The sequence below is a fragment of the Ciconia boyciana genome, chromosome 1 (genome assembly GCF_034638445.1).
Source record: "Ciconia boyciana chromosome 1, ASM3463844v1, whole genome shotgun sequence".
In the NCBI taxonomy this organism is placed as follows: Eukaryota; Metazoa; Chordata; class Aves; order Ciconiiformes; family Ciconiidae; genus Ciconia; species Ciconia boyciana.
The window spans coordinates 33,064,411-33,083,462 of record NC_132934.1 but is presented as its reverse complement, the minus strand read 5'-3'; the positions used below and the strand labels follow the sequence as shown (position 1 = coordinate 33,083,462).

At 43.5% G+C, this 19,052-nt stretch overlaps 1 protein-coding gene across 2 annotated transcripts in view; it reads right to left on the bottom strand.

Annotated features, from left to right (window-relative positions):
- The window catches only part of PDZRN4 (PDZ domain containing ring finger 4), a 252,745-nt gene extending 235,046 nt beyond the window's left edge, over positions 1 to 17,699 (bottom strand). The window contains exons 1-4 of one of the 2 annotated variants that reach the window (XM_072875285.1): positions 17,005 to 17,699; positions 16,568 to 16,578; positions 14,382 to 14,464; positions 10,340 to 10,444 (exon numbers count right to left, since the gene is read on the bottom strand). In XM_072875285.1, coding sequence (XP_072731386.1) covers positions 10,340 to 10,444; positions 14,382 to 14,464; positions 16,568 to 16,578; positions 17,005 to 17,696 — 891 coding nt within the window. In that variant the 5' untranslated portion in view covers positions 17,697 to 17,699. Of the gene's footprint in view, positions 1 to 10,339; positions 10,445 to 14,381; positions 14,469 to 16,567; positions 16,579 to 16,994 lie in introns of both variants that reach the window. The other variant, XM_072875209.1, reaches the window with a different exon arrangement.
- Positions 17,700 to 19,052: the final 1,353 nt, after the last annotated feature.

Below are 19,052 nucleotides of genomic sequence, written 5' to 3'. Positions count from 1 at the left end.
CAATCAAACTGTAACAGAGAAGTGTAGGGATCCAGATGTTTTAATTCACGCAAGACAGCAAATCCCTTCCATTTAAGCATGCCTTCTTCCTGCGAGCTGCTGGAAGGACTTCAGATATTAACCCACTTGATCAGCATGTTTAAAGAAACAAATGCAAGATTGAAAGACTGTACTTAGAAACAGATGGGCAAGCTCTGAGCCACTGGGTCCCTCAAATGTTGGATGCTCCAAATGGTCAGGAAAAGACAGATGAAGGGAAAAAAACCTCCTGTTCTATATCAACCTATTTTGGACCTTCTCCTACATTAGATGACCACTTCTAGACACCCAAATTCATAATTTATCCAATTTTAAAGAAGCTAAACTATTTGATAGGGATGTGGAATACAGTGATGTTCAAATAAGGTTTTCATACTTAAAAAACAAGTAAAAACAGCAGGATGTCAACAGTTATGAATTAAATTTTTCTGTAATTTCCCCTTCCCCCCTCCCTATTTCCCAGTCTTGCTACTTGAAAAGACAAGTTCCTCAAAGAAAATATTATGTAAATCATATCCTGTAAATAACATACATAAATGTACTATGTAAACAAACACAGCAGCCATGACTTATTTTGTCAACAATATTTCATAAAGAAAATGACTTCCAAAATTATTTGAATGAAGAAACAGTGTTGAGTCATTCCGCGCTCCTTTCCTGCAGCAGCAGTGATTCAATCAAGTTGGGTCTACATATAAAGTTGTAAAATTACATTAGATTTGCAATTCCAAACAAGACGTACATTGACTAAAATGTCTGTGTATTAGTAACAAATGTACTTAGCTTAGTATATTTGATTTTACTTAGCATAGTCTTTGATGGTGGTTTGAAGAGACCACATCTGCTCTTGCCAATTTGAAAATTAGTTTTTCCATTACAGTATGGTTTTAAATGATGCAGAATTTTGCATTTTGGAGAGAAGTTTCCAAACAGCAGCCTTTTTTACATTATCACTTCAATTTTCAAAGCATTTGGAAAGCACAATGCTGTACACGCTTCTGACTACTCCTATTCACAAGTTGTAAGGAGGAGTGTTCTCCCGTTCAACATACTGCTGCATTTCACAGGTCCTTAAAAATTAGGTTATTAATTTTTTAAGTGATGCCATGAATAATGACTTCATTTTGAGCATTTCTGCACTGGCAGACACTAATGGCTTTTTTCACTCAGCCTCCAATTATAGAGAACAGTGATTAGCTACTTCTTACAAATATAATTAGCTGATTAAGAAAAAGGGCAGAAGAGATCAAAGCTCTTTGAGCATATATCCTTGGATTGCAACAATCAATTCAGTGACTTAAGAGGATAAAACACCGCATTCACACAACATATGTAAGCTGTCATCTCCTCTAACTGTGAAGTTGTCTCAACCACAATAAAGAACAACCTTCATGAAAGGCTGAAGAAGGCTCTTTTCACTTTCTGAAAATGCCCAGAGCTTCTGGGGTGCCAGCAGCGTGTGCTATGGGAGGCATGGCTTCCTCGCACATCCTTCAGTTCTAAGCAACAAACTCAGTGTGGTCTCAGACTTTATCAGAGCTTTCCATAGCTGGGCTTACCATCAATTATTCCCACTAGTCTTCATCATATGAGCCTCGAAGTGTTAGCTCCCCCTGATCCATCCTGAAGCGCTCCCTGAAGCTTCTGACTTTTTCTATTTACTACATAGTTGACAAGGTTAAGGAAAGTTATCAGAAAATGCCTTTCCTCCTCTCAAACCTTCGGGAGTTCACCAGGTTAGGGTACCTCAGCTCCATACTGACAATCAAGTCCACCATATTTATACGACAGAGTTGGTGCAAGACCAAGGCAATGATACACAATCACACCTACAGCCCAACTGTCATGGAGATTCAGCTTGTCAATGGAAGAGAAAGCACTTTCTTCAGGGCTGACCCAAGATCATGCCCAGAGCAAAGACCAAAGAGGAAGGATCTTCATCACAAAACCTTGCCACCTTCAGCAACAAATATAAAGATACATTTTCTATGACCTTGTCTTCCCTAACATAAACAGACACAAACATGTAAATATGTGTGTATGTAATTATTTGAAAAATTCCTAAACAAAACACTCCCCTGCACATGCCCCTCTCTTCCTGGGAAGGGGATGAAAGTGGCAGCATTTGACAGATGTTAGTCAAGTTGTTTAATGCATTCCTGAAAGTGCTTATGAACACCTCTAAAACATCATATAAACAAAAATTTCCTCCAAACCTACTACCTCAGCTGCATATAAAACTGCATTGCTCTTGCTGCTGGGTGAGATGGAAGTGTGCTAAAGTTCCATTGTTTTGCAAGGTTTACCTTAAAGCTTAAAAAAAAATCATGGGAAGGAAAAGAAAGATGACATGCAGCAAAGACAAGCTCAAACAGGGCATCTAGGAAGATGCTGAGTTTCAACTTGCCAAGTTTCTGACACGTTATCCCTCAGGGGTGAGATTAGACACTTTATGAAGAAGATGGGTGTGATCAGGCCTTCACACGGTGCCTAGGGATCTGTGGTGCATGGTAGCAACACCGTTTATGGGATTTTGCAGGTTCTTATGTTAGTCAGCTCTTCCACAGGTTAACCAGAATCTTTCCTACCTAACAGCACCACTGACTTGCCAATTTGGCTACTGCCCCACTCTGCAGACACAGTACAGTTATCATAGTTCTGCTCCAGTACTGTTCCACCTTTTTTCCCTATCAGATTTCATGGCAGTGTGAATAGATGATCCTATTCCACAATTCAGTTACCCCTATTCCTACATCCCGTCCATTTCTCCCACACTGCCTATTTATGGGCAAGCACTGGAAAACACTCCTGTGGAAACATGAGGTTGGTGCTTTGTACTCTTTCATTGTAAAACTCAGTTTCCCCTGTTGTTCTTCTTCTTTGCATACTCTCCTTCACTCTTCCCCTTCTGCTCCTACAGTGATCCAGATGCTGTAGAGATCCACCACAGTCAGAGCAAAACAGAAATATCTTGTTGGAGAGAGGGGGTTATGCACACTCATGTGCATGCAAGATCCCGAAGCCTCTTTTATCATGCCTAACGTTAAGTCACCTAGACAAAGACCCAACATGGTAGGAGTAGTATAAAAACCCACTGTAAGATTATTTTCACCACTTCCACTTAGTTTGCTCTCTTTACTCCTTTCATGCTGGGTTGCATTTCAGAAATACTCCCACACTGCTCCTTCCACCACATCTGCCCTGTGCCCTGTTCCAGCCACCCTAGTATCTCCTTTGCTTACTGGGAGCCCCTTGCAGAGAAGCATCCAAGCACATACAAAGGTGCAGTACAGCAGCTAGCTGCATCTCAAAAGAGCTATGACTCGCAATCTGAAGAGGCTTGCTGAAAAGGACGATACTGCCTTATCTCTTGAATATACCAATTCTGCAAATACACTACTTGGAGAGTTCATCTGGTGGTCATATTCCAACCACATTTGGCATTTCCACTTTTTTTAGATAAAAGCACTGTAAGCACACATATTTCCCTAACAACAACGTAGCATTATACTTGCACACATGCCTGGCTTGTCTGTGAGAACACGCCCAAATGAACACAGCTGAGAAACCATCTTAAAGGCTTGCAGCTCTCTAGAGCTGGGTCCACAGCAAGTTCTCAGCAGATAGAAACTTCTCAGGTTATACCACAGATAAAAAAAATCACCTCTTAAAAGCCAAGGCATTTTAAAATTTTCCATTATGCTGCTTTACACAAGTATCAAAATAATATTTTGCCTGTTTATGAATGTAAGACTCCATTCAATCAACTGATGGATCAAATACCAAATTTCTGATCACAAAAGATTAAGTTATTATTCAGTATTACCCTATTAACACCACATTCTCCACTTCTTCAATATCATTTTGTTTCATTTCTCCCTTTTCTTAGGATAGAAAGTATTTTGTGAAGTCTTATTAAGATTTGCAAGAAAACATTATATATGGAAGTGTTATATTTCAGTAGCCCATTCTCTAATATATTTCACCACAAAAAAAATACAGAAATTGTAGGTCACATATAAACAAAAGTTTCATGTTCTCTTTTTAAAACATATACAGTAAATTGCTGGAATTTTAAGTGCTTTCTAGAAGGAACATAACCTGTTCCCCTAAACATAACATTTGCATTTTAGTTCAGTGAATAGAGAGCAATGCAGGCACCTCTAAAGACCTATGGCAAGTCCAGTCAAATTTAGGCTACTGATATTTGGGAATTCAGACAATAAAGTACAAAATTCAGGCATTCCAGGATGCCCACAGTGAGGTGTCAGCTTCCTGCACAGACAGTACATTGAACACTAAGTTAATCCACCTACATGAGATCCAGCCTGCATAGCCTTCTGAGAGTGGGCATCAGAGCAGTAACCACATTTTAGATAACATAGCAGCTAGAACAAAGACCAAGAGGAGGAAAACCCCAGCTACTGCTATTTATTCAGTCAGGGAACCCCATCTTTCATATCTAGGAAAGTGTCCTAGCTAAAGGATATCCTGGTTAACAGCATTGCTACCTCCCCTCTAAAAGTCAAGACACTATGAAGTCAGAAATGCAAGTATCATTCAAGAAAGTGTCATGTACGACAGAAAACTGTGCAAGAAAGAGGGAAACTCTCATGTATTGGCACAAGCACTTACCTACAGAAGGGCAGGACCAGTGTTCCAGATACAGCTCCCTGGAACAGCATCTATTTCACAGCAGATTATCGCTGGATAATCCTGACTCTCAAATGCCTGCTGGCACCTAGCTCTGCTTGAAGAGGATGGGTGGAGGCTGGTCTCACACAGGCTAGCCTCTGCCCTAGTAATGAGGGCAATTACCTGGATAGGTAAGTTCAATCCTTTGCAGGCAGGGCAGAGCCCGCAACCCAGATCTCTCACTTCTTGGAGAAGCACTCCAAGACTTTCTGTTAAGTAAAAAAGCCAGCAGGGGCAGTAGTTCCTATTCAAATGAAGTTATGTACAGACCTGATCACACCTGACTTTTTTAAAGTTTCTTCAGACAGATGAAAGAATTGAGGTGTCCAAAACCCTGTATCTCAACAGGCAAGGGAGAGGTGAAAAGAGGCTACAGGTATTTCTAAAGCCCATGGTATAACTGATCTATTCTGCCAGGGATCTTTCAGACTAATTAGTGGTTATCTAATGAATGCAGGTGCCAGACCTGGTTACCTGCAACACACATTATGAATTTGTTAAGGATTTAAGAGAGCTTAATATTCCTTAGGCTACTTTGGGCACATTCAGATACACTGAAATCCACACCGCTAACATTAGCTATATAAAAGTTTCCTCAGCTACCACCCAGATCTTACTGGCCACATCATGTGCAGCTTTGGTTCAAAGCCATCCCAAATCTACTAGCTCTGATCCCAGCAAGACAGTTTTTAAGCTCACTATTTCTACAGACATAATCTGACAGTGGAGATTCTTAGCCAAATAAACATGACTAGTATCAAAGATTTTGCTTGAGCAACATAGTGAGTGTAATGACAGAAACATGAAGAAGATAAAACATCACAAGGCTGACACACAGCACAGTCAGCAGTCTGGCAATAGTTAAAAAAGTTTCTGTGTAAGCGCTTTGCAGATGTAAGTTACTTCTGCCAGGATAAGCCTCAAGACTTCATCTTTATTGAAACTGGCTTTGCTGACGTGCACTTGAAAGTCATTGTGTGTGTACTCTCCAAAAAAGTGAAAAGAACAAAGGGAAACACAGAATAAGGGATGAAGTCTTATTTATTATATACTTACGGAACTCAGGCTGCATAAACAAAATACATAATTATGATACACATGCATCCATCTCATTTTTCAAAAAGACTTAAAGATCCCAGACTAAAAACGTTTTTCTTTCCCCTCTGCTCCATCATGCCTGCTTCTCGGCCATCAAATTAATGAGAATCAACTGACTAAAATGCAAAAGGGCCAATATTCTCATTTCACTTGAGAGTAAAAGAACAGAAGCCTTTGCTTTGCAGTGCAAGGAACAGAAAAACACTTGAGCCTTCCAGACAATGATGTGCTTACAGTTCCTTATATGAATATTTTGGTCTTCAGCCTAAGCCCCTTTTACTTGCACACAAGGTTTTGCACTGCTGTTTTGTTATTTGGCAAACCTACTACAGAAGGTTCAGCTATGACTACAGGGCTTTGTCTCCTAGGCAATGTGAATTAACAGTAGCTCTTTTTCCTCAAATTGATGAAATACTGCTCTTTAAAAAAAAAATAAATCAGGAATTCCATCTGGATTGCAAATTCTGTCCTGGTCATGTATTTTATGTACAACACTGAAGTGAAAAGATAAAATCAGCATATCCCACTTTAGTGATACAATGGTATTTTGCAAGATATTGTGACTTACAGAATGAAAGAGGCCTTGAGAAAATCAGTCACTGTTTTTTTCTAAAGTCGGGCTTAAAACCAGAGGAGATGACATACCATTATTTGTAAAATTTAGTATTCTATAAAGAAAAACCAACCCAAAACAAGTATAAAGAACTAGTTCTGAATGGCTTGTTAACTACGCATTAACTAGTGTACTTGGAGCTTTGGTCAATGTGGTGCCATTCTTACGTGAAGTTAAACTGACTGCAAACTGAGAGAGTAAAATTTTCCTCAAACAGAAAGAGACAGTTCCAGTGTTACCGCTCAGAACTATAAATATGTATACAAAAAGCAGCAGGTAAAACACTTCTGTGTATCAGCAACATTGCCAAGGATCATAGCTGTTTTATACTGCCTTGAGGAGGCTATTAGCAAAGCTGGGCAGTGAACTTACTTACTCTGTAGGAAAGATTTGCATGAAGCGAGGGGGAGAAGAAATGATGCATAGCTGTATAACTGTGATCCATTCTCTCCCAGCAGCAACCATAATTCTTTTAACCAGCACTAACAGACAGTCCTGTGCATGGCTTGCTGCTTCTCTCCTCCTCCTGGGATTCACAGGGAGGGTGGAAAGGAAGACAGAGATCCAAAAGTTAGAGGTCTGGTGGCTTTATACGACTGCTCATATCCAAGACTTTCATGTTGGGACTCACAGATATCAATGCTGCATCTCATTTTATGAGATGCTTTTTATAGCACGTGAACAGTGTTTAGTCCGGGAACACATGCTGCACTGTGTTAATTTAGGGAGCTAGATTTTTGGATAAAGACTTTTGAGAGCAGCAGAAGACCATGACATCTGGAGGAACCTGCTACACAGAAGTAATTCAGGAGGAAGAGTTTCTCCTTGATGAACAAATAATTATAATTTTTGGCTTGCAATAAGATTCCTGAAAGTACACATCACCAGAGTGCTGCTTGTGCACATCACTGTCCCAGGCCAGCTTTACACTTCATAAACAAGTCTCTTCTCACAGAGGAGTTAACCTTGAATAAAGAGGGTAAAGCTGTGCCTGACATCTTCTGTTCCTCAGCAGAACAGTGAAAATGACCAGTGAGGGTCCTGTGACAGTACCTTGTGCAGAGTGCAGCCCCTTGACACAGGGTACCTGGGGCTGTCGCCCTTCACCTCTCCCTGTCACCCTCACCCTCCACCACCCTGCCAGCTCACAGGCACAGGCATCTGTTCCAGTTTTCAGGTCCTCAAGCACAAAATATGCTCACCTGAGAGTAAAGCCCACACAAACACCAACGTTTTTTCAGATTAAAGAATCAAAGAGGCTCTATTGCCCATATTCTGGGCACAGAATATGCACAGAATATGCCAGATCTCAAAAACCTCCAAGAAGTCGTCATTTGTGTGGCATTTTTACACTTAGAATAAATACCTTAATAAAGAAATCTGATTTCTCCCCTTGGCATCCTTTCAAAGCAAGGTTGCTGCCATAGATAATGACGTATATAAAGTAAAAGGCAGCAATACTTATGTCTGCCAGCCTTGGCTCACAATTCCAGCTGCCAATGCCATAGGACTGTGAAATCCATTCGCTGCACTAGGTTACCCACAAGATGGTCATCTGAAATGTGCACAACTCACTGTCGTCAACCACATGCAGTTAACATTTGTTAAACATCTGATAAAGCACTGAAACAAATTACCTTCTTTATTTAGCAACACGCCTTGAGAACAGATTTTCTCCTGATTTAATGGGATAGTTTTGTCCATTATCCCATTAGCTATGCATTGCTAGAAACACCCTGGGCATCACATTGCCAAACAAGTGACTGAAGCTATTAAAGGCTCTCCGAACAACATTGGTTCCTTCTGCTCTTGATTACTGAAAAATGGTCTCATAAAATATCACCCATTAGATCAGATCACCAAGTGAGTGAAGAGCAAGCAATAGTAATAAGTCCCACTTCCTATCAACTTTTCACTAAAACTCATATTCTGTGTATCTGCCAACATCTTTGAAACAGTTACACCATCCGACTTACTTCCTCACAGCAGAAGCTTTCATATTGATCTTTCACAACAAACCGCAGCAGTGCTGGCAGGGCATCCTGGTGCAAGAAGACATTGATAGCTATGTACGAGCAAGGAAAAACTCAACTTTTGGATTCCAGCTGCTTCCTAGATCTAGCATGGAGCAATAATTACTCATTTGCATTTCATTTAGAAAGTCTTAATGTTACCATTTCTCTTCCTCTTTTTATTTTAGTCTAACAAATTTTGAAACACTGAAACTTTTAGTAGAATATTTCGCCTAACCCTGAACATTTTTAAACGCTTGCCCGAATACAAAAAATTATATACAAAGCTGTTGTATATTAATATGGTGAAAATAGTGCTCCATTCAGAGCTGTATGAATACTTACGCTAGATTGGATTTATAGTTTCACATAGAACTGAAATCTGTATGTTCTCACTAGCAATTTAAATATCAGTTATGATTTTATATCAGAATTTTTCAACAAATAAAAATCAAGCTTCAGTTATGGTGACATTTTGAGGAATGACCTCACGTTTAATAAATGCTGGTTTGTGACTTTGTTCTTCCTTCCTCCAAAACCACTCCATTTTGTCTTAAAAATCAAGGCACTATAAAAGAACAATAAAATAAAGCAGGAAGTGTTGAGCAATTGCATAAAACTACATAGCTGGTCAGTCTGTAGAAAATACAACGTGGTAAGGAAATAGTAATGTCAGAAGGAAACATTTCTTCAACATAAGGCTGCTGTTACAAAAAAATTGGATGCGAAAGCTTTTTGTATATCTTGGGGAGATAAGAGTTATGTTGCAAGTTCAGTTCTGCTCAGCCAACTTGGTTTCTACTAGACATGCATGTATCTGCCAGCTAAGAGCATGAGCTTTATTTTTACAAGAAAATATATTAATTTGGTTTCACACACTGCTCTAGGCTCCCAACATTAAGAGCAATGCCAGCATTCAAACACTTGGCTTATGTTTCTAGTCCTTAACAGCGATATAAAGCAAGAAGCCAGCAGCAGCACTCTGCATTTGTATCCCAATCCACTTGTTTTGTGTGTCTTTGTACAAAACGCCATCCAACTGGCAAGTTCACACCATGCTTCTGAGCCTCCCCTAAACCCAAGGCTGGAGTGATGTATCCTAAACAAAGCCAGCAGCTACTGGTACATGCTGTCATTCAGAGAGTTGTATTAGAGCTGCGATGTGAAATGCTGTTTTGACAGCACCCTAAGGAGTCTATTTCAGTGACTGTTTGAAACTGGTCCTTCGAGACCTCTTACAGGGCTAATTATGGTTACACACGTAGGCTAGGCAGCAATCTATTCTTCAGACTGATTTATTGGTATATTTTTAAATTACAGTTATTTTATGGGAAAAAACTGCATACAATGCAGGAATAAACTTTAAAACTTCCATGCTAGCATATTACATGACTGGGAAAGAGCTATATTGGTCCTGATGAGAACAACAAATGATCTACTTCTGATCATATAGCAGAAAGTACTTTCTCTAATTGCTTAAGAAGGTTCAGAGCACTGCAGTGTCCCAGAGTCACAACAGTAATACCCACTACACATGGCAAAATAAATTTCACTAAACCTGTGAATTTCCATAGTCATTTGCCTTCTTTCTCAAGTTAATAAAAAGAAATACAAAATGCCTCTCTTGCTTGCTATTTCAGTGTCTACACCTTTGCCTTGCTTAAATCAGCTTAATCCCAAGACCAATACATTTATTAGTTGTTGGAAAAATCCATCGTGCGTCTTCGTATCTGAGAAATGTTTGAGCAGTTCAGTGTGCAAGAATCATGTTTAGACACAGCAAAAGAGGAAAATTACAATGTAATTAGTGTAAAAAACATCAAATCCTTGATTAATCTGATAATATAACAGACTAATCCAGTGGTGTTTTTTTTTTTCTTACCTCAATAATCTTGTCATGAATTTGCAGGCCTTCTGCTTTGTCTGCAGGTCCATTTTCCAAAATCTTTGACACATAAATTCCCTCAGCAGATTCCTCCTGATTGTTCTGTACCAGGTGATAGGGAAGTTGCAAAAAGGCCCACATTAATACGAGAAATTAGATGGTACTAAAATCAGCAGCAATGAAAAATGCAAATCCACCTGAAATACGCAGCTCACTTTTCTAGCTAAGAATGAAGCTCCTTGGGATTTTTTTTTTTAAACTTGCTTAACGCAAACTAGTCATTAATCAAAAGGACAGAATTAATGAACCATTCCAGCATTTTTTATGAGATTATCCATTTACTTCTGGTTATTTTAGTCTAAATGAGACACAGGGTGCAATGGTAGTCAGATCCCAGCTAAGATACTTAAAGCAGACCTCAACCTTCACAGCAGTTAGTGACTAGTACATAAATGCACAGAGGACGATACTCATAAAAGCGGATGCACAAGTGTTTCTCTCAGGACGGAAAGGGCTACTGCAGTACTGCTGCTTGTAAACTTTTTTCCTGCACTTGAAAATAAAGCTCCAAGGAACAAAGTGACATTAGTTAGCTGGCATGTAACAGTGATAGGATTTGGTTGGAATTGGTTAACCTCATAAATCCTGTTCACATGGGAGACTGAGAACTTGCTCAACTGTGAAATCCATACAGATCAGCTGTGGACAAAAAGAGAACCCACTTCCAGTGGATGTCTACACATTGCTAAGTACAACTCACATGAAGGTCAAATTTAAAGCAGATAAGTTATCTACAACAGCTGGAATGATATACTTGATGTTGCTGCACATGCTAAAATTACTTCATTTCATTACGTGATAGTTTAAAATAGTTTTAAATCATTATTAATAAAAAAATAATGCCAAGCAGACACTGCCTACTTAAAGTATTTTTAAGAGTTCATACAAATAATAACCTAGATAGCAATAAATGAAGGAATCTTTTTCCAGATTATTTATGCTTTGGATAGCAGTTTATACGATTTTTACTTTCCTTCTGTGGCTCGTGAATCCCTGACCAACAGCATGATTCATATGCGTACAGGTTTCTAGGTCTAGGTCCTATACACTCATGGCGAAATTTTTTAATAATTTTTTCCTGTTAAGAAAATGATAAAGGCATAACAAAAAATGGAGCCACTGTAAAACATGCTGTGCAGTGTGTGGCAACTGGCCCATGGAGATTCAATCCAAGTAGATTTCAAGTGAACAAATAATTGTTCAACACGATGTTAGTCAGACTATGATTTCACAAACTCCCTAGTTTTTGTCCTTTGCCACAGAGACTCACAGGTGTCTGGTAAGAAGCAAAAGGGAAACTTATTTACAGTTCCAGCAATATTTCAAAATGATGAACAAACAGACCTCCACTGAGTTCCCATGTAAGCAGTGAGAAATGAAACTCTGATAAAAGAAGCATAATAGTCATTAACCAAAATGCATGAAGGGCAAGGTTTAGTTTTTTCTTAAGAAAACAAAAGGCTAGAGTACAGTACCTTCACCCACATAAAACTGTATTATTTTCCATAAGAAATTTCGCTGGCTTTTTCAAGAGCGATGTATGACGTGGTAAGAAAAAGCATATTTTAGTCTGGCTTGTGGTCCCCATTGGCAGCACGTGCTGGTATCCACCAGCCCTGACACGAAAACGCAGCACGCGGCATACCGAGCTCTGGCACCTTGTCACACAGCCCACGGGCTGCATGGCAGGGGCTGGTGGGGAGCTACGGAGATGATTGGTTTACCCAACCCTTAGCTGAGCCTGTGGGTGACTGCAGGAGCCCCAAGCCATGCCCACAGCACACACTTCCCTCCAGCACGGCTTTGCCGTAGTGTCCTCGGGGGGCACAGCTTCCACAGCTTGCTCTGGAGGACAGTCCTCCCAGCCAGCCAGAGCTGGGGCCCAGGACAAAAGTGGGGATCAAAGCAGCCTTGCTCCATTAGAATAATGAATCACCTCCCAGAAACACACACTTATGTGAAATAAATCCTTTCCTGACAAAATAAAAGACAAGCTTGTGGTGAGTCGTTCCTTTCCTCTGCTCCTCCCCTCCAGGTAGAAGATGAATGGTGGGGAAGCCTATTGTGGACTTAAATGAAACACAGCAAATGGAAAGTATGTATGTACGTTCCCCAAGTCACCAACAGTCACCTGCTTTCCAATGGGAAAAACCTGCATTGTACTTATAAAACACAAATAATGTGTGGTGAAGGAACACATTCCCACATAGGTGACTAATATAATTACACCACTGCTCTGCTCTTCCGCTGCAAGAGCCAACGCTTCACCCAAGGGTGCTTTTTCCCTGAACAACCTGAATGTACAGATTGCCTTCATGCACTCTTTTTGTCTCATTACCAACCAATTCCTGTTCCATTATTTAAGTTTTTGGGCAGAGTTTTTTATTTTCATTATTTGAGTCAACTCAATCCTTTTTTCCTGTTATTTCCTTTGGCTCCAGATAAGTTGAGCAAGACCTTATGCTGGTATCTGGGAACTGTCAATCAAACTTCTGTGGTATTCACATTTATCACAATGAGAACAAAACAAAACAGAATTTCCGAATTAAACTTCAAAGACTCAGAAACCCCTGAGACCCACCTCTGCCTCACAGTTCCACCAACTTCTCCATCTCCAACTATCAGTGTTAATGGAAGACCATGACCATTCTCTCCGGTCAGCAGTTCTCTCCACGAACAGTGCTATGAACCTTCATATATTTATCATTTATTCCTTAAACTTCCAGAATATTCATTCAAAAAGCCTAACTGTAATATAAAATAAATTTCCAGTATGCACTGTCAGCATGTCAGTACTTCAGAGAAGCTCAGCTGCCATCCAAAGAAAGCTGAACACCATGCTCCCTTTTCCCTGCAGTTTTGCTACAGCTGTAAATAACAAGTCACACTGCAATCCAAACTACAGATTGTCTGGACTTTGTTACTGGTATGCTCAAAATATGGATATAATCAAAGCGCATGTATTTTATCTTATAGCCACCTGTTGTCTCATCCTTCCACTAGAAAATCTAAGAAACTCTTGCTTTGGATTTACAGCACCAACATTTGCTGACTGATGGTCTTCATATTTACCCACAGTGAACAGTAATTCTGCAGCACAGACAGTGAACTTCATAGGCTAATGAGAACAGACTCTTTGGCACTGCTACATATAGCTTTAGAGCAGAAGATTGCCAAACTAATATATAGGGTCCCATTCCCCTCAATAATAGCAGGAGATTACAATTCTCCCACTTAACAAGGACCTGATCAGTGCATAATTATTACCAAGCCTTTTTAATCAACTATTAATTTTCCAGTTTAACACTTTACCCTTCACATGTAATGACAGTCCTGATTAATGCTTTTGGAAGGATGAAGTAAAAAAAAAGCATATTCTTATGCATATTCTAGGGGGGGTTAGTGATCCTTATGCATATTCTATGGTTTCCAATGAACTTTCTAAAGCTAGACTGATGACACTAGATTGATTTAAGATACAACATCGATGAAAACTCTGTTTCAGTTCACAAAGAAAGAAAAATTGAAAGCAGGCATGTGAGAGTAGGACATGTGCTTAAACTATCAGAGCAACAGAAGCAAATTTTCATCTCTCCTTTAAATGAAAAAAAAAGCAAGCTGTTTCCAAAAATTCCAATGGCTTAATCCGGCAACAATGACTCTTATAAGTAGTCCCAGAGATTTCCATTGAACAGTTTGCATGAATACATATTACTCTCATGGGAACTGAGTGCAGATCAGCCTAAAGTTTTAAAGCAAAAACAATGGTAACACCTTTCCTGAAAATGAGAATAATCCAATTCTCACAAGATTACATCTTCAAAACAATGACTCCAATTACACCTGATAATATACAGTTCTTCTATCTATGGAGCTGATTCCATACCTACTGTCATCGAAAGTAACTCTTTTATTATTAACAGTTTATATAGTAACAGAAAGTATGGTCAAAATAACCTACAGTTACTTTTCTTGTTACCTGATTGGGTCGTCCTCCTATAATATTGAATCCCAAAGTATCATTTTCTCGGTGTAGCATGATCGTTAATGGTTTGGGTTCTCCTCCCTAAGAAGCAAGAGGTGAAATATTGTTAAAGGATACAGTCTCAAAAAGAAGATCTTTAGTGAAAGCACTAATGTACAAAAGAGTTTTAGCTGGAGAATACGTAAGACAAGGCTTAAAGGAAAATTAGGCTGAAAAGATAATGAAAGACTTTGCACTGGAAAAAAAACAAAGGAAAAGTCACGCGTCACTGAAAAGTAACAGGTAACACATGATTATCTTCAGTGCTGAAAAGAAAAAAATGCAGGCTTTTGGTGGGAGGAATGCTCAGCACCACTGAAAAAAGTCAGAGCTCCAAAAGTCTGGAAGTTTCTAAAAAAAAATAAAATCCCTATGTGTGTCAACATTTCAGACATTAAACATATAGGTTAAAATACACAACATGATAATTTTCAGACCCCAAAGTCATATCAGTACACATTCATAGCAACTTTCAGGGAAGATACACACAGAAAATGCAATCCAACTCTTCATCCCAGCCTTTCACTTCTCTCCCAAAAAGAAAGAATCCAAAACCATGTCTGTAAAAAAGTAGTTTTTTCTAAACAAGGTTTAAAATATAAAGCAAACATTCAAAACCAGTGATGGAGTCAAAGCTAAAAAAGAAAAAGAGAAAGAAACCTTTTCTTTCAGTGGAACAAGTAAATAATTTTCTGAAAAAAAGAATATGAGCGAAAAAATATTTGGAGGCTGTAGCACAGCAAGTTCGCTTATTTTACCTTGTTCACATATGATAATAGTTACATTTCAGGAGCCATATTCCCCACAAAAAAAAGTTTGTATTCATCCAGCACTATTAGGTGTTGTGTTTGCCAGTGTCTATAAATTAGTTGATTAATATAAATTTGACAACTAAATAAGGTATACCTTTCTAAACATTCAAAATATAATACTTAACGCTGAAGCCCATATTTTATTAACTGTGACAGCGAAATGTTTTATTGCCGCATGATACATTTGATCTGAATGAAGTACAGTTTTACTTTATCAATAGTTTTTCTTCCAAATGCCTGTTTTATTCATTACCCTGGTCTCATCTGTAAAAGAGATTTGTGAGCGGCAGTGCATACAGCAACACCTACTGGCAGTGCTCGGGAATGGCAGATGCTCCGCTGCTGCCCAGGAGGAGAGATGCCTCCACGCCCATCCCCACACCTCCTTCCCAACTCTTTACCGAAAATCCACATCTCTCTCCTCCCTTCTACAGCCACTGCTTTTCTCGCACACCCCCCGCTCCTCAGCTGTCACTGCTGCCCCCCTTCATATGACCTTATCCCATCTGCCAAGAGATGAAGCAGATGCAGGAGCACACCTCCCAGAGCCAGCAACCTAAACCTCATGGATTAGCTAGCCAAAGGAAATCAGGAAAAAAAAAAAGAGAAAAAGATTAAATATTCAAAGTCTCCAAGCACAAAGCTTCTCAATGCCACGAAGAGCCATGTTTCTACGCACACAGGTGTCCTGCAAACAACGTCCCCTTTCCCATTTCCCATGCAGCCGTCAGATGCCCAGCACACTACATGGCTTCCGGAGCGAGTTTGGCTGCTCAGACCTTTTCCACTAGGGATCTTGCTTCCCGAAGGTCCGGGAAGATTTGGGTAAAAAGAAAAATTCTTTGCATTGCAACACTCTCCGCCACAGCTGCAACCAGCAGTGCCAGAGCCTGCACAGCGATCTTCCAGCCCGGAGTTAACGTTCAAAAAAACCAACCCCCTTACTGTGAGTTAAGCCAGCTCGCCAGTACTCTCGGACGGTTTATTCAGCCTAAAGGAAGCAAGTCGCTATCTGAGCAATGTCATCAGACCTGAGAAGAGAGCAAAGCACTGCACCGGTCTCTGCTATCAACAGTGTCATCCGTTACTCCATTGTACCAAACGAGAGAGACTTTGCCGTCCTTTCATCATTGTTTCCAAAGTTTACAATAATTTTATGCTCCAGTTTTTTAAGACAGCTTCTCGGCTGCTCAAATAAAAGTTAAAAGGCGGCTCTATGCCCTTCAGCTTCTGCCAGTCCCAGCTGCAGCAAGCTGAGCGGCACCAGCAGCCGGGTCCCTGCGAGGCGGGGAGGCCTGATGCGGCCACCCTGCCCGGAGCAACCGGGACCCGCTTGCCGGCTGCCAGCCGAAGAGCGAAACCCTCTCCCCTCCCTCCCGCTTCCCATCCCCTCCGGCCATGCAAGCGACAAGCCCCGCTCTGCCACCGCCGCTACCAGGCACCGCTGGTCTCGCCACCGCCCGGGTTTTCGGCCACCGAAGGGCTCCGAAACAGGGACCGCCAAGAAGCGTGTCCCCGGCCGGGGCTGGTGGCTCCATCTCCCCGGGGGCGGCGAGGGACGGGCAGAAGCGGCTCGCACCGCCCGGGGGACGCGCGGGGGGGATCGGGCTGGGTCCCGGCGCGGACCTGGGGGTGACCGCTGGCGCCCAGGGGACACCGCTCGCACCGTCACCTCGGCCGGTCGCTCCCAAGTCGGGCAGGGCAGAAGCAGGTCCGGGGAGCGCATCGCTGGAGGGGTCTCCGCGCCCGCGCTCACCTTGCCGGGCTGGCTGCCCGCCAGGTCGCGGGTGATGCTGCTGATGTGGCTCATGTACTGGCCGAACTTCGCCTGGTACCGCCGCGCCGTCAGCTGCACCTCGCTCTGCAGCGCCGAGAGCTGCGCCAGCAGCGACTTCTCCCTCCTGCTCCAGCGCAGGGCCTCCTTCTTCAGCTCGGGACCCGGCTCCGGGCTGCCGCCGCCGCCGCCGCCCCGCAGCGCCCGCAGGCAGCGGTGCCCGCCGCCCGCCCGCGGCCGCGGAGGCGCCCCCGGCTCGGGCCGCCGCGGCTGCCCCGCGGAGCCGCCCCCCGAGCGGCCGGGGGGGGGCCCGCCCCGCGGCTGCGGCTCCGGCTCGGCGGGGCCGGGCGGCGGCGGCGGCGGCCCGTAGCGGCACGCCGCGAGGTGGGCGGGCAGCTCTCGCAGCCGCACGGTGCGGCCGCAGCCCCGCGGGCTGTAGTCGCACTTGACCTCCAGCTTCTGGACGAGGCTGCGGAGGGGCAGGACGGGGCGCAGCTCGGCGGCCGCCAGCGGCTGGCAGCGCAGCGGGCAGCGCCGCCGCCGCGCCGCCCAGGGCAGCAGGCAGCCGGCGCAGAAGACGTGCCCGCACGGCGTGGACAGCGGCTCCTCCAGCACCCGCCCGCACAGCTTGCACTGCAGCTCCGCCGCCACCGGCGCCGCGAAGCGCGACGGGTCGAAGCCCATGGCGCGGCCGGGGACCGCCAAACTTTCGGCGCCGCGGCCCCGGCCCGGCCCCGCCGGCGCTGGAGCCGCTCCCGGCGGGCGGGCGGGCGGCGGCGAGGGGCGGGCGGAGGAGCGGGGCCGCGCCGCGGGAGGCGGGCGGCAGCGCCGGGCGGGAGTTCCCAGCGGCTCCCCCCCACCTCCCGCATTAACTCCCTCTCCCCGGCGCTACCGCCCCACGCCCAGCCCCGGCACCACCTCCGCCCTCCCGGGGCATCCTCGCTGCGCGGCGGGGCGAGGGGGCGAGACGCGAGGATCCGCCGCCGCCGCCGCCCGCCCCGGCCTGCGCCCGCCGCCCTCCACCGTGCGGGCACGGTCCCGGCGGCCGCGCTCTGCCCCGGCAGGTCACTCGAGGTTGGGTTCTGGTCGCGGGGGTGGGAGGTTGACAGGCTGCGAAGCAGCGAGTCGCTTAGGCTCTTCTACTGCTGTGCTGCACGTACGTGCCGGTAAATAACCACGCGTGTGAGTATGCCTGTTTCATTTCTCTCCAAAAGGCTTGCTCCTCTTGCACTCCTGTTCTGGGGTACCGGCAGGGCAGAGAGAGCTGAAGCCCCCGGTACTAATGCGCTCTCTGTTGCTGCACCAAAAAAATACAGTCGGAATAACAAAATTGCTTGTTGAGCTCCCTTAAACAACAACGTATGTATAAACGACACTTTCATTTTAAGAAAAGCTAAAACACAGTAAAATCTGGAAACGCATAGTTAGGATCAGTAGCCAGCCTGGATCCTACCCCTTCACTGCTGCATAGCCCACAACATACACTGAAACATGAAACCCTTAACACATTCCCCACATAACTTTACTATTGAAAACACAGGGCCAGATTGCTGCCCCCCAGCCCTGTGGAAAACCTCCCAGAGGAGAGCGGGATGGAGCACTCCGAGGGGTTTCTTCACTGGGGTCTTTCACCTGTGGGTCAGACACCATCTGTTTTGGAAAGGATGGCAGGTTTGGCTTGTCCAGGCCCAGATCATAGGATATTTTCTGGACTGAGAACTCCAGAGGCAGAGCCGAGGTGTGTCCTCACCAGTTCTGCAATTCCTGCCTCAAAACTCTGAATCCCAAGAGCATCCCTCTGGGAAAGCCATCAGGGCTCTTGAGACCCACTAATGAATGGTTCCTTTCCATGACTACGAAGACAATGTGGGGGCAATGCAACAGGGACATCCCTTTTTCCCAAAGCAAGAAGAAAAACACTGCACATACCTGCCCCTAGAATCGTACCTGGGACCACGGATCTCAGTTACGTCTACCTATAATTTGCTTAACAAAAGTTTCTCAGCAATTTTAAACAATAACAATTGGCAATGCCTCACA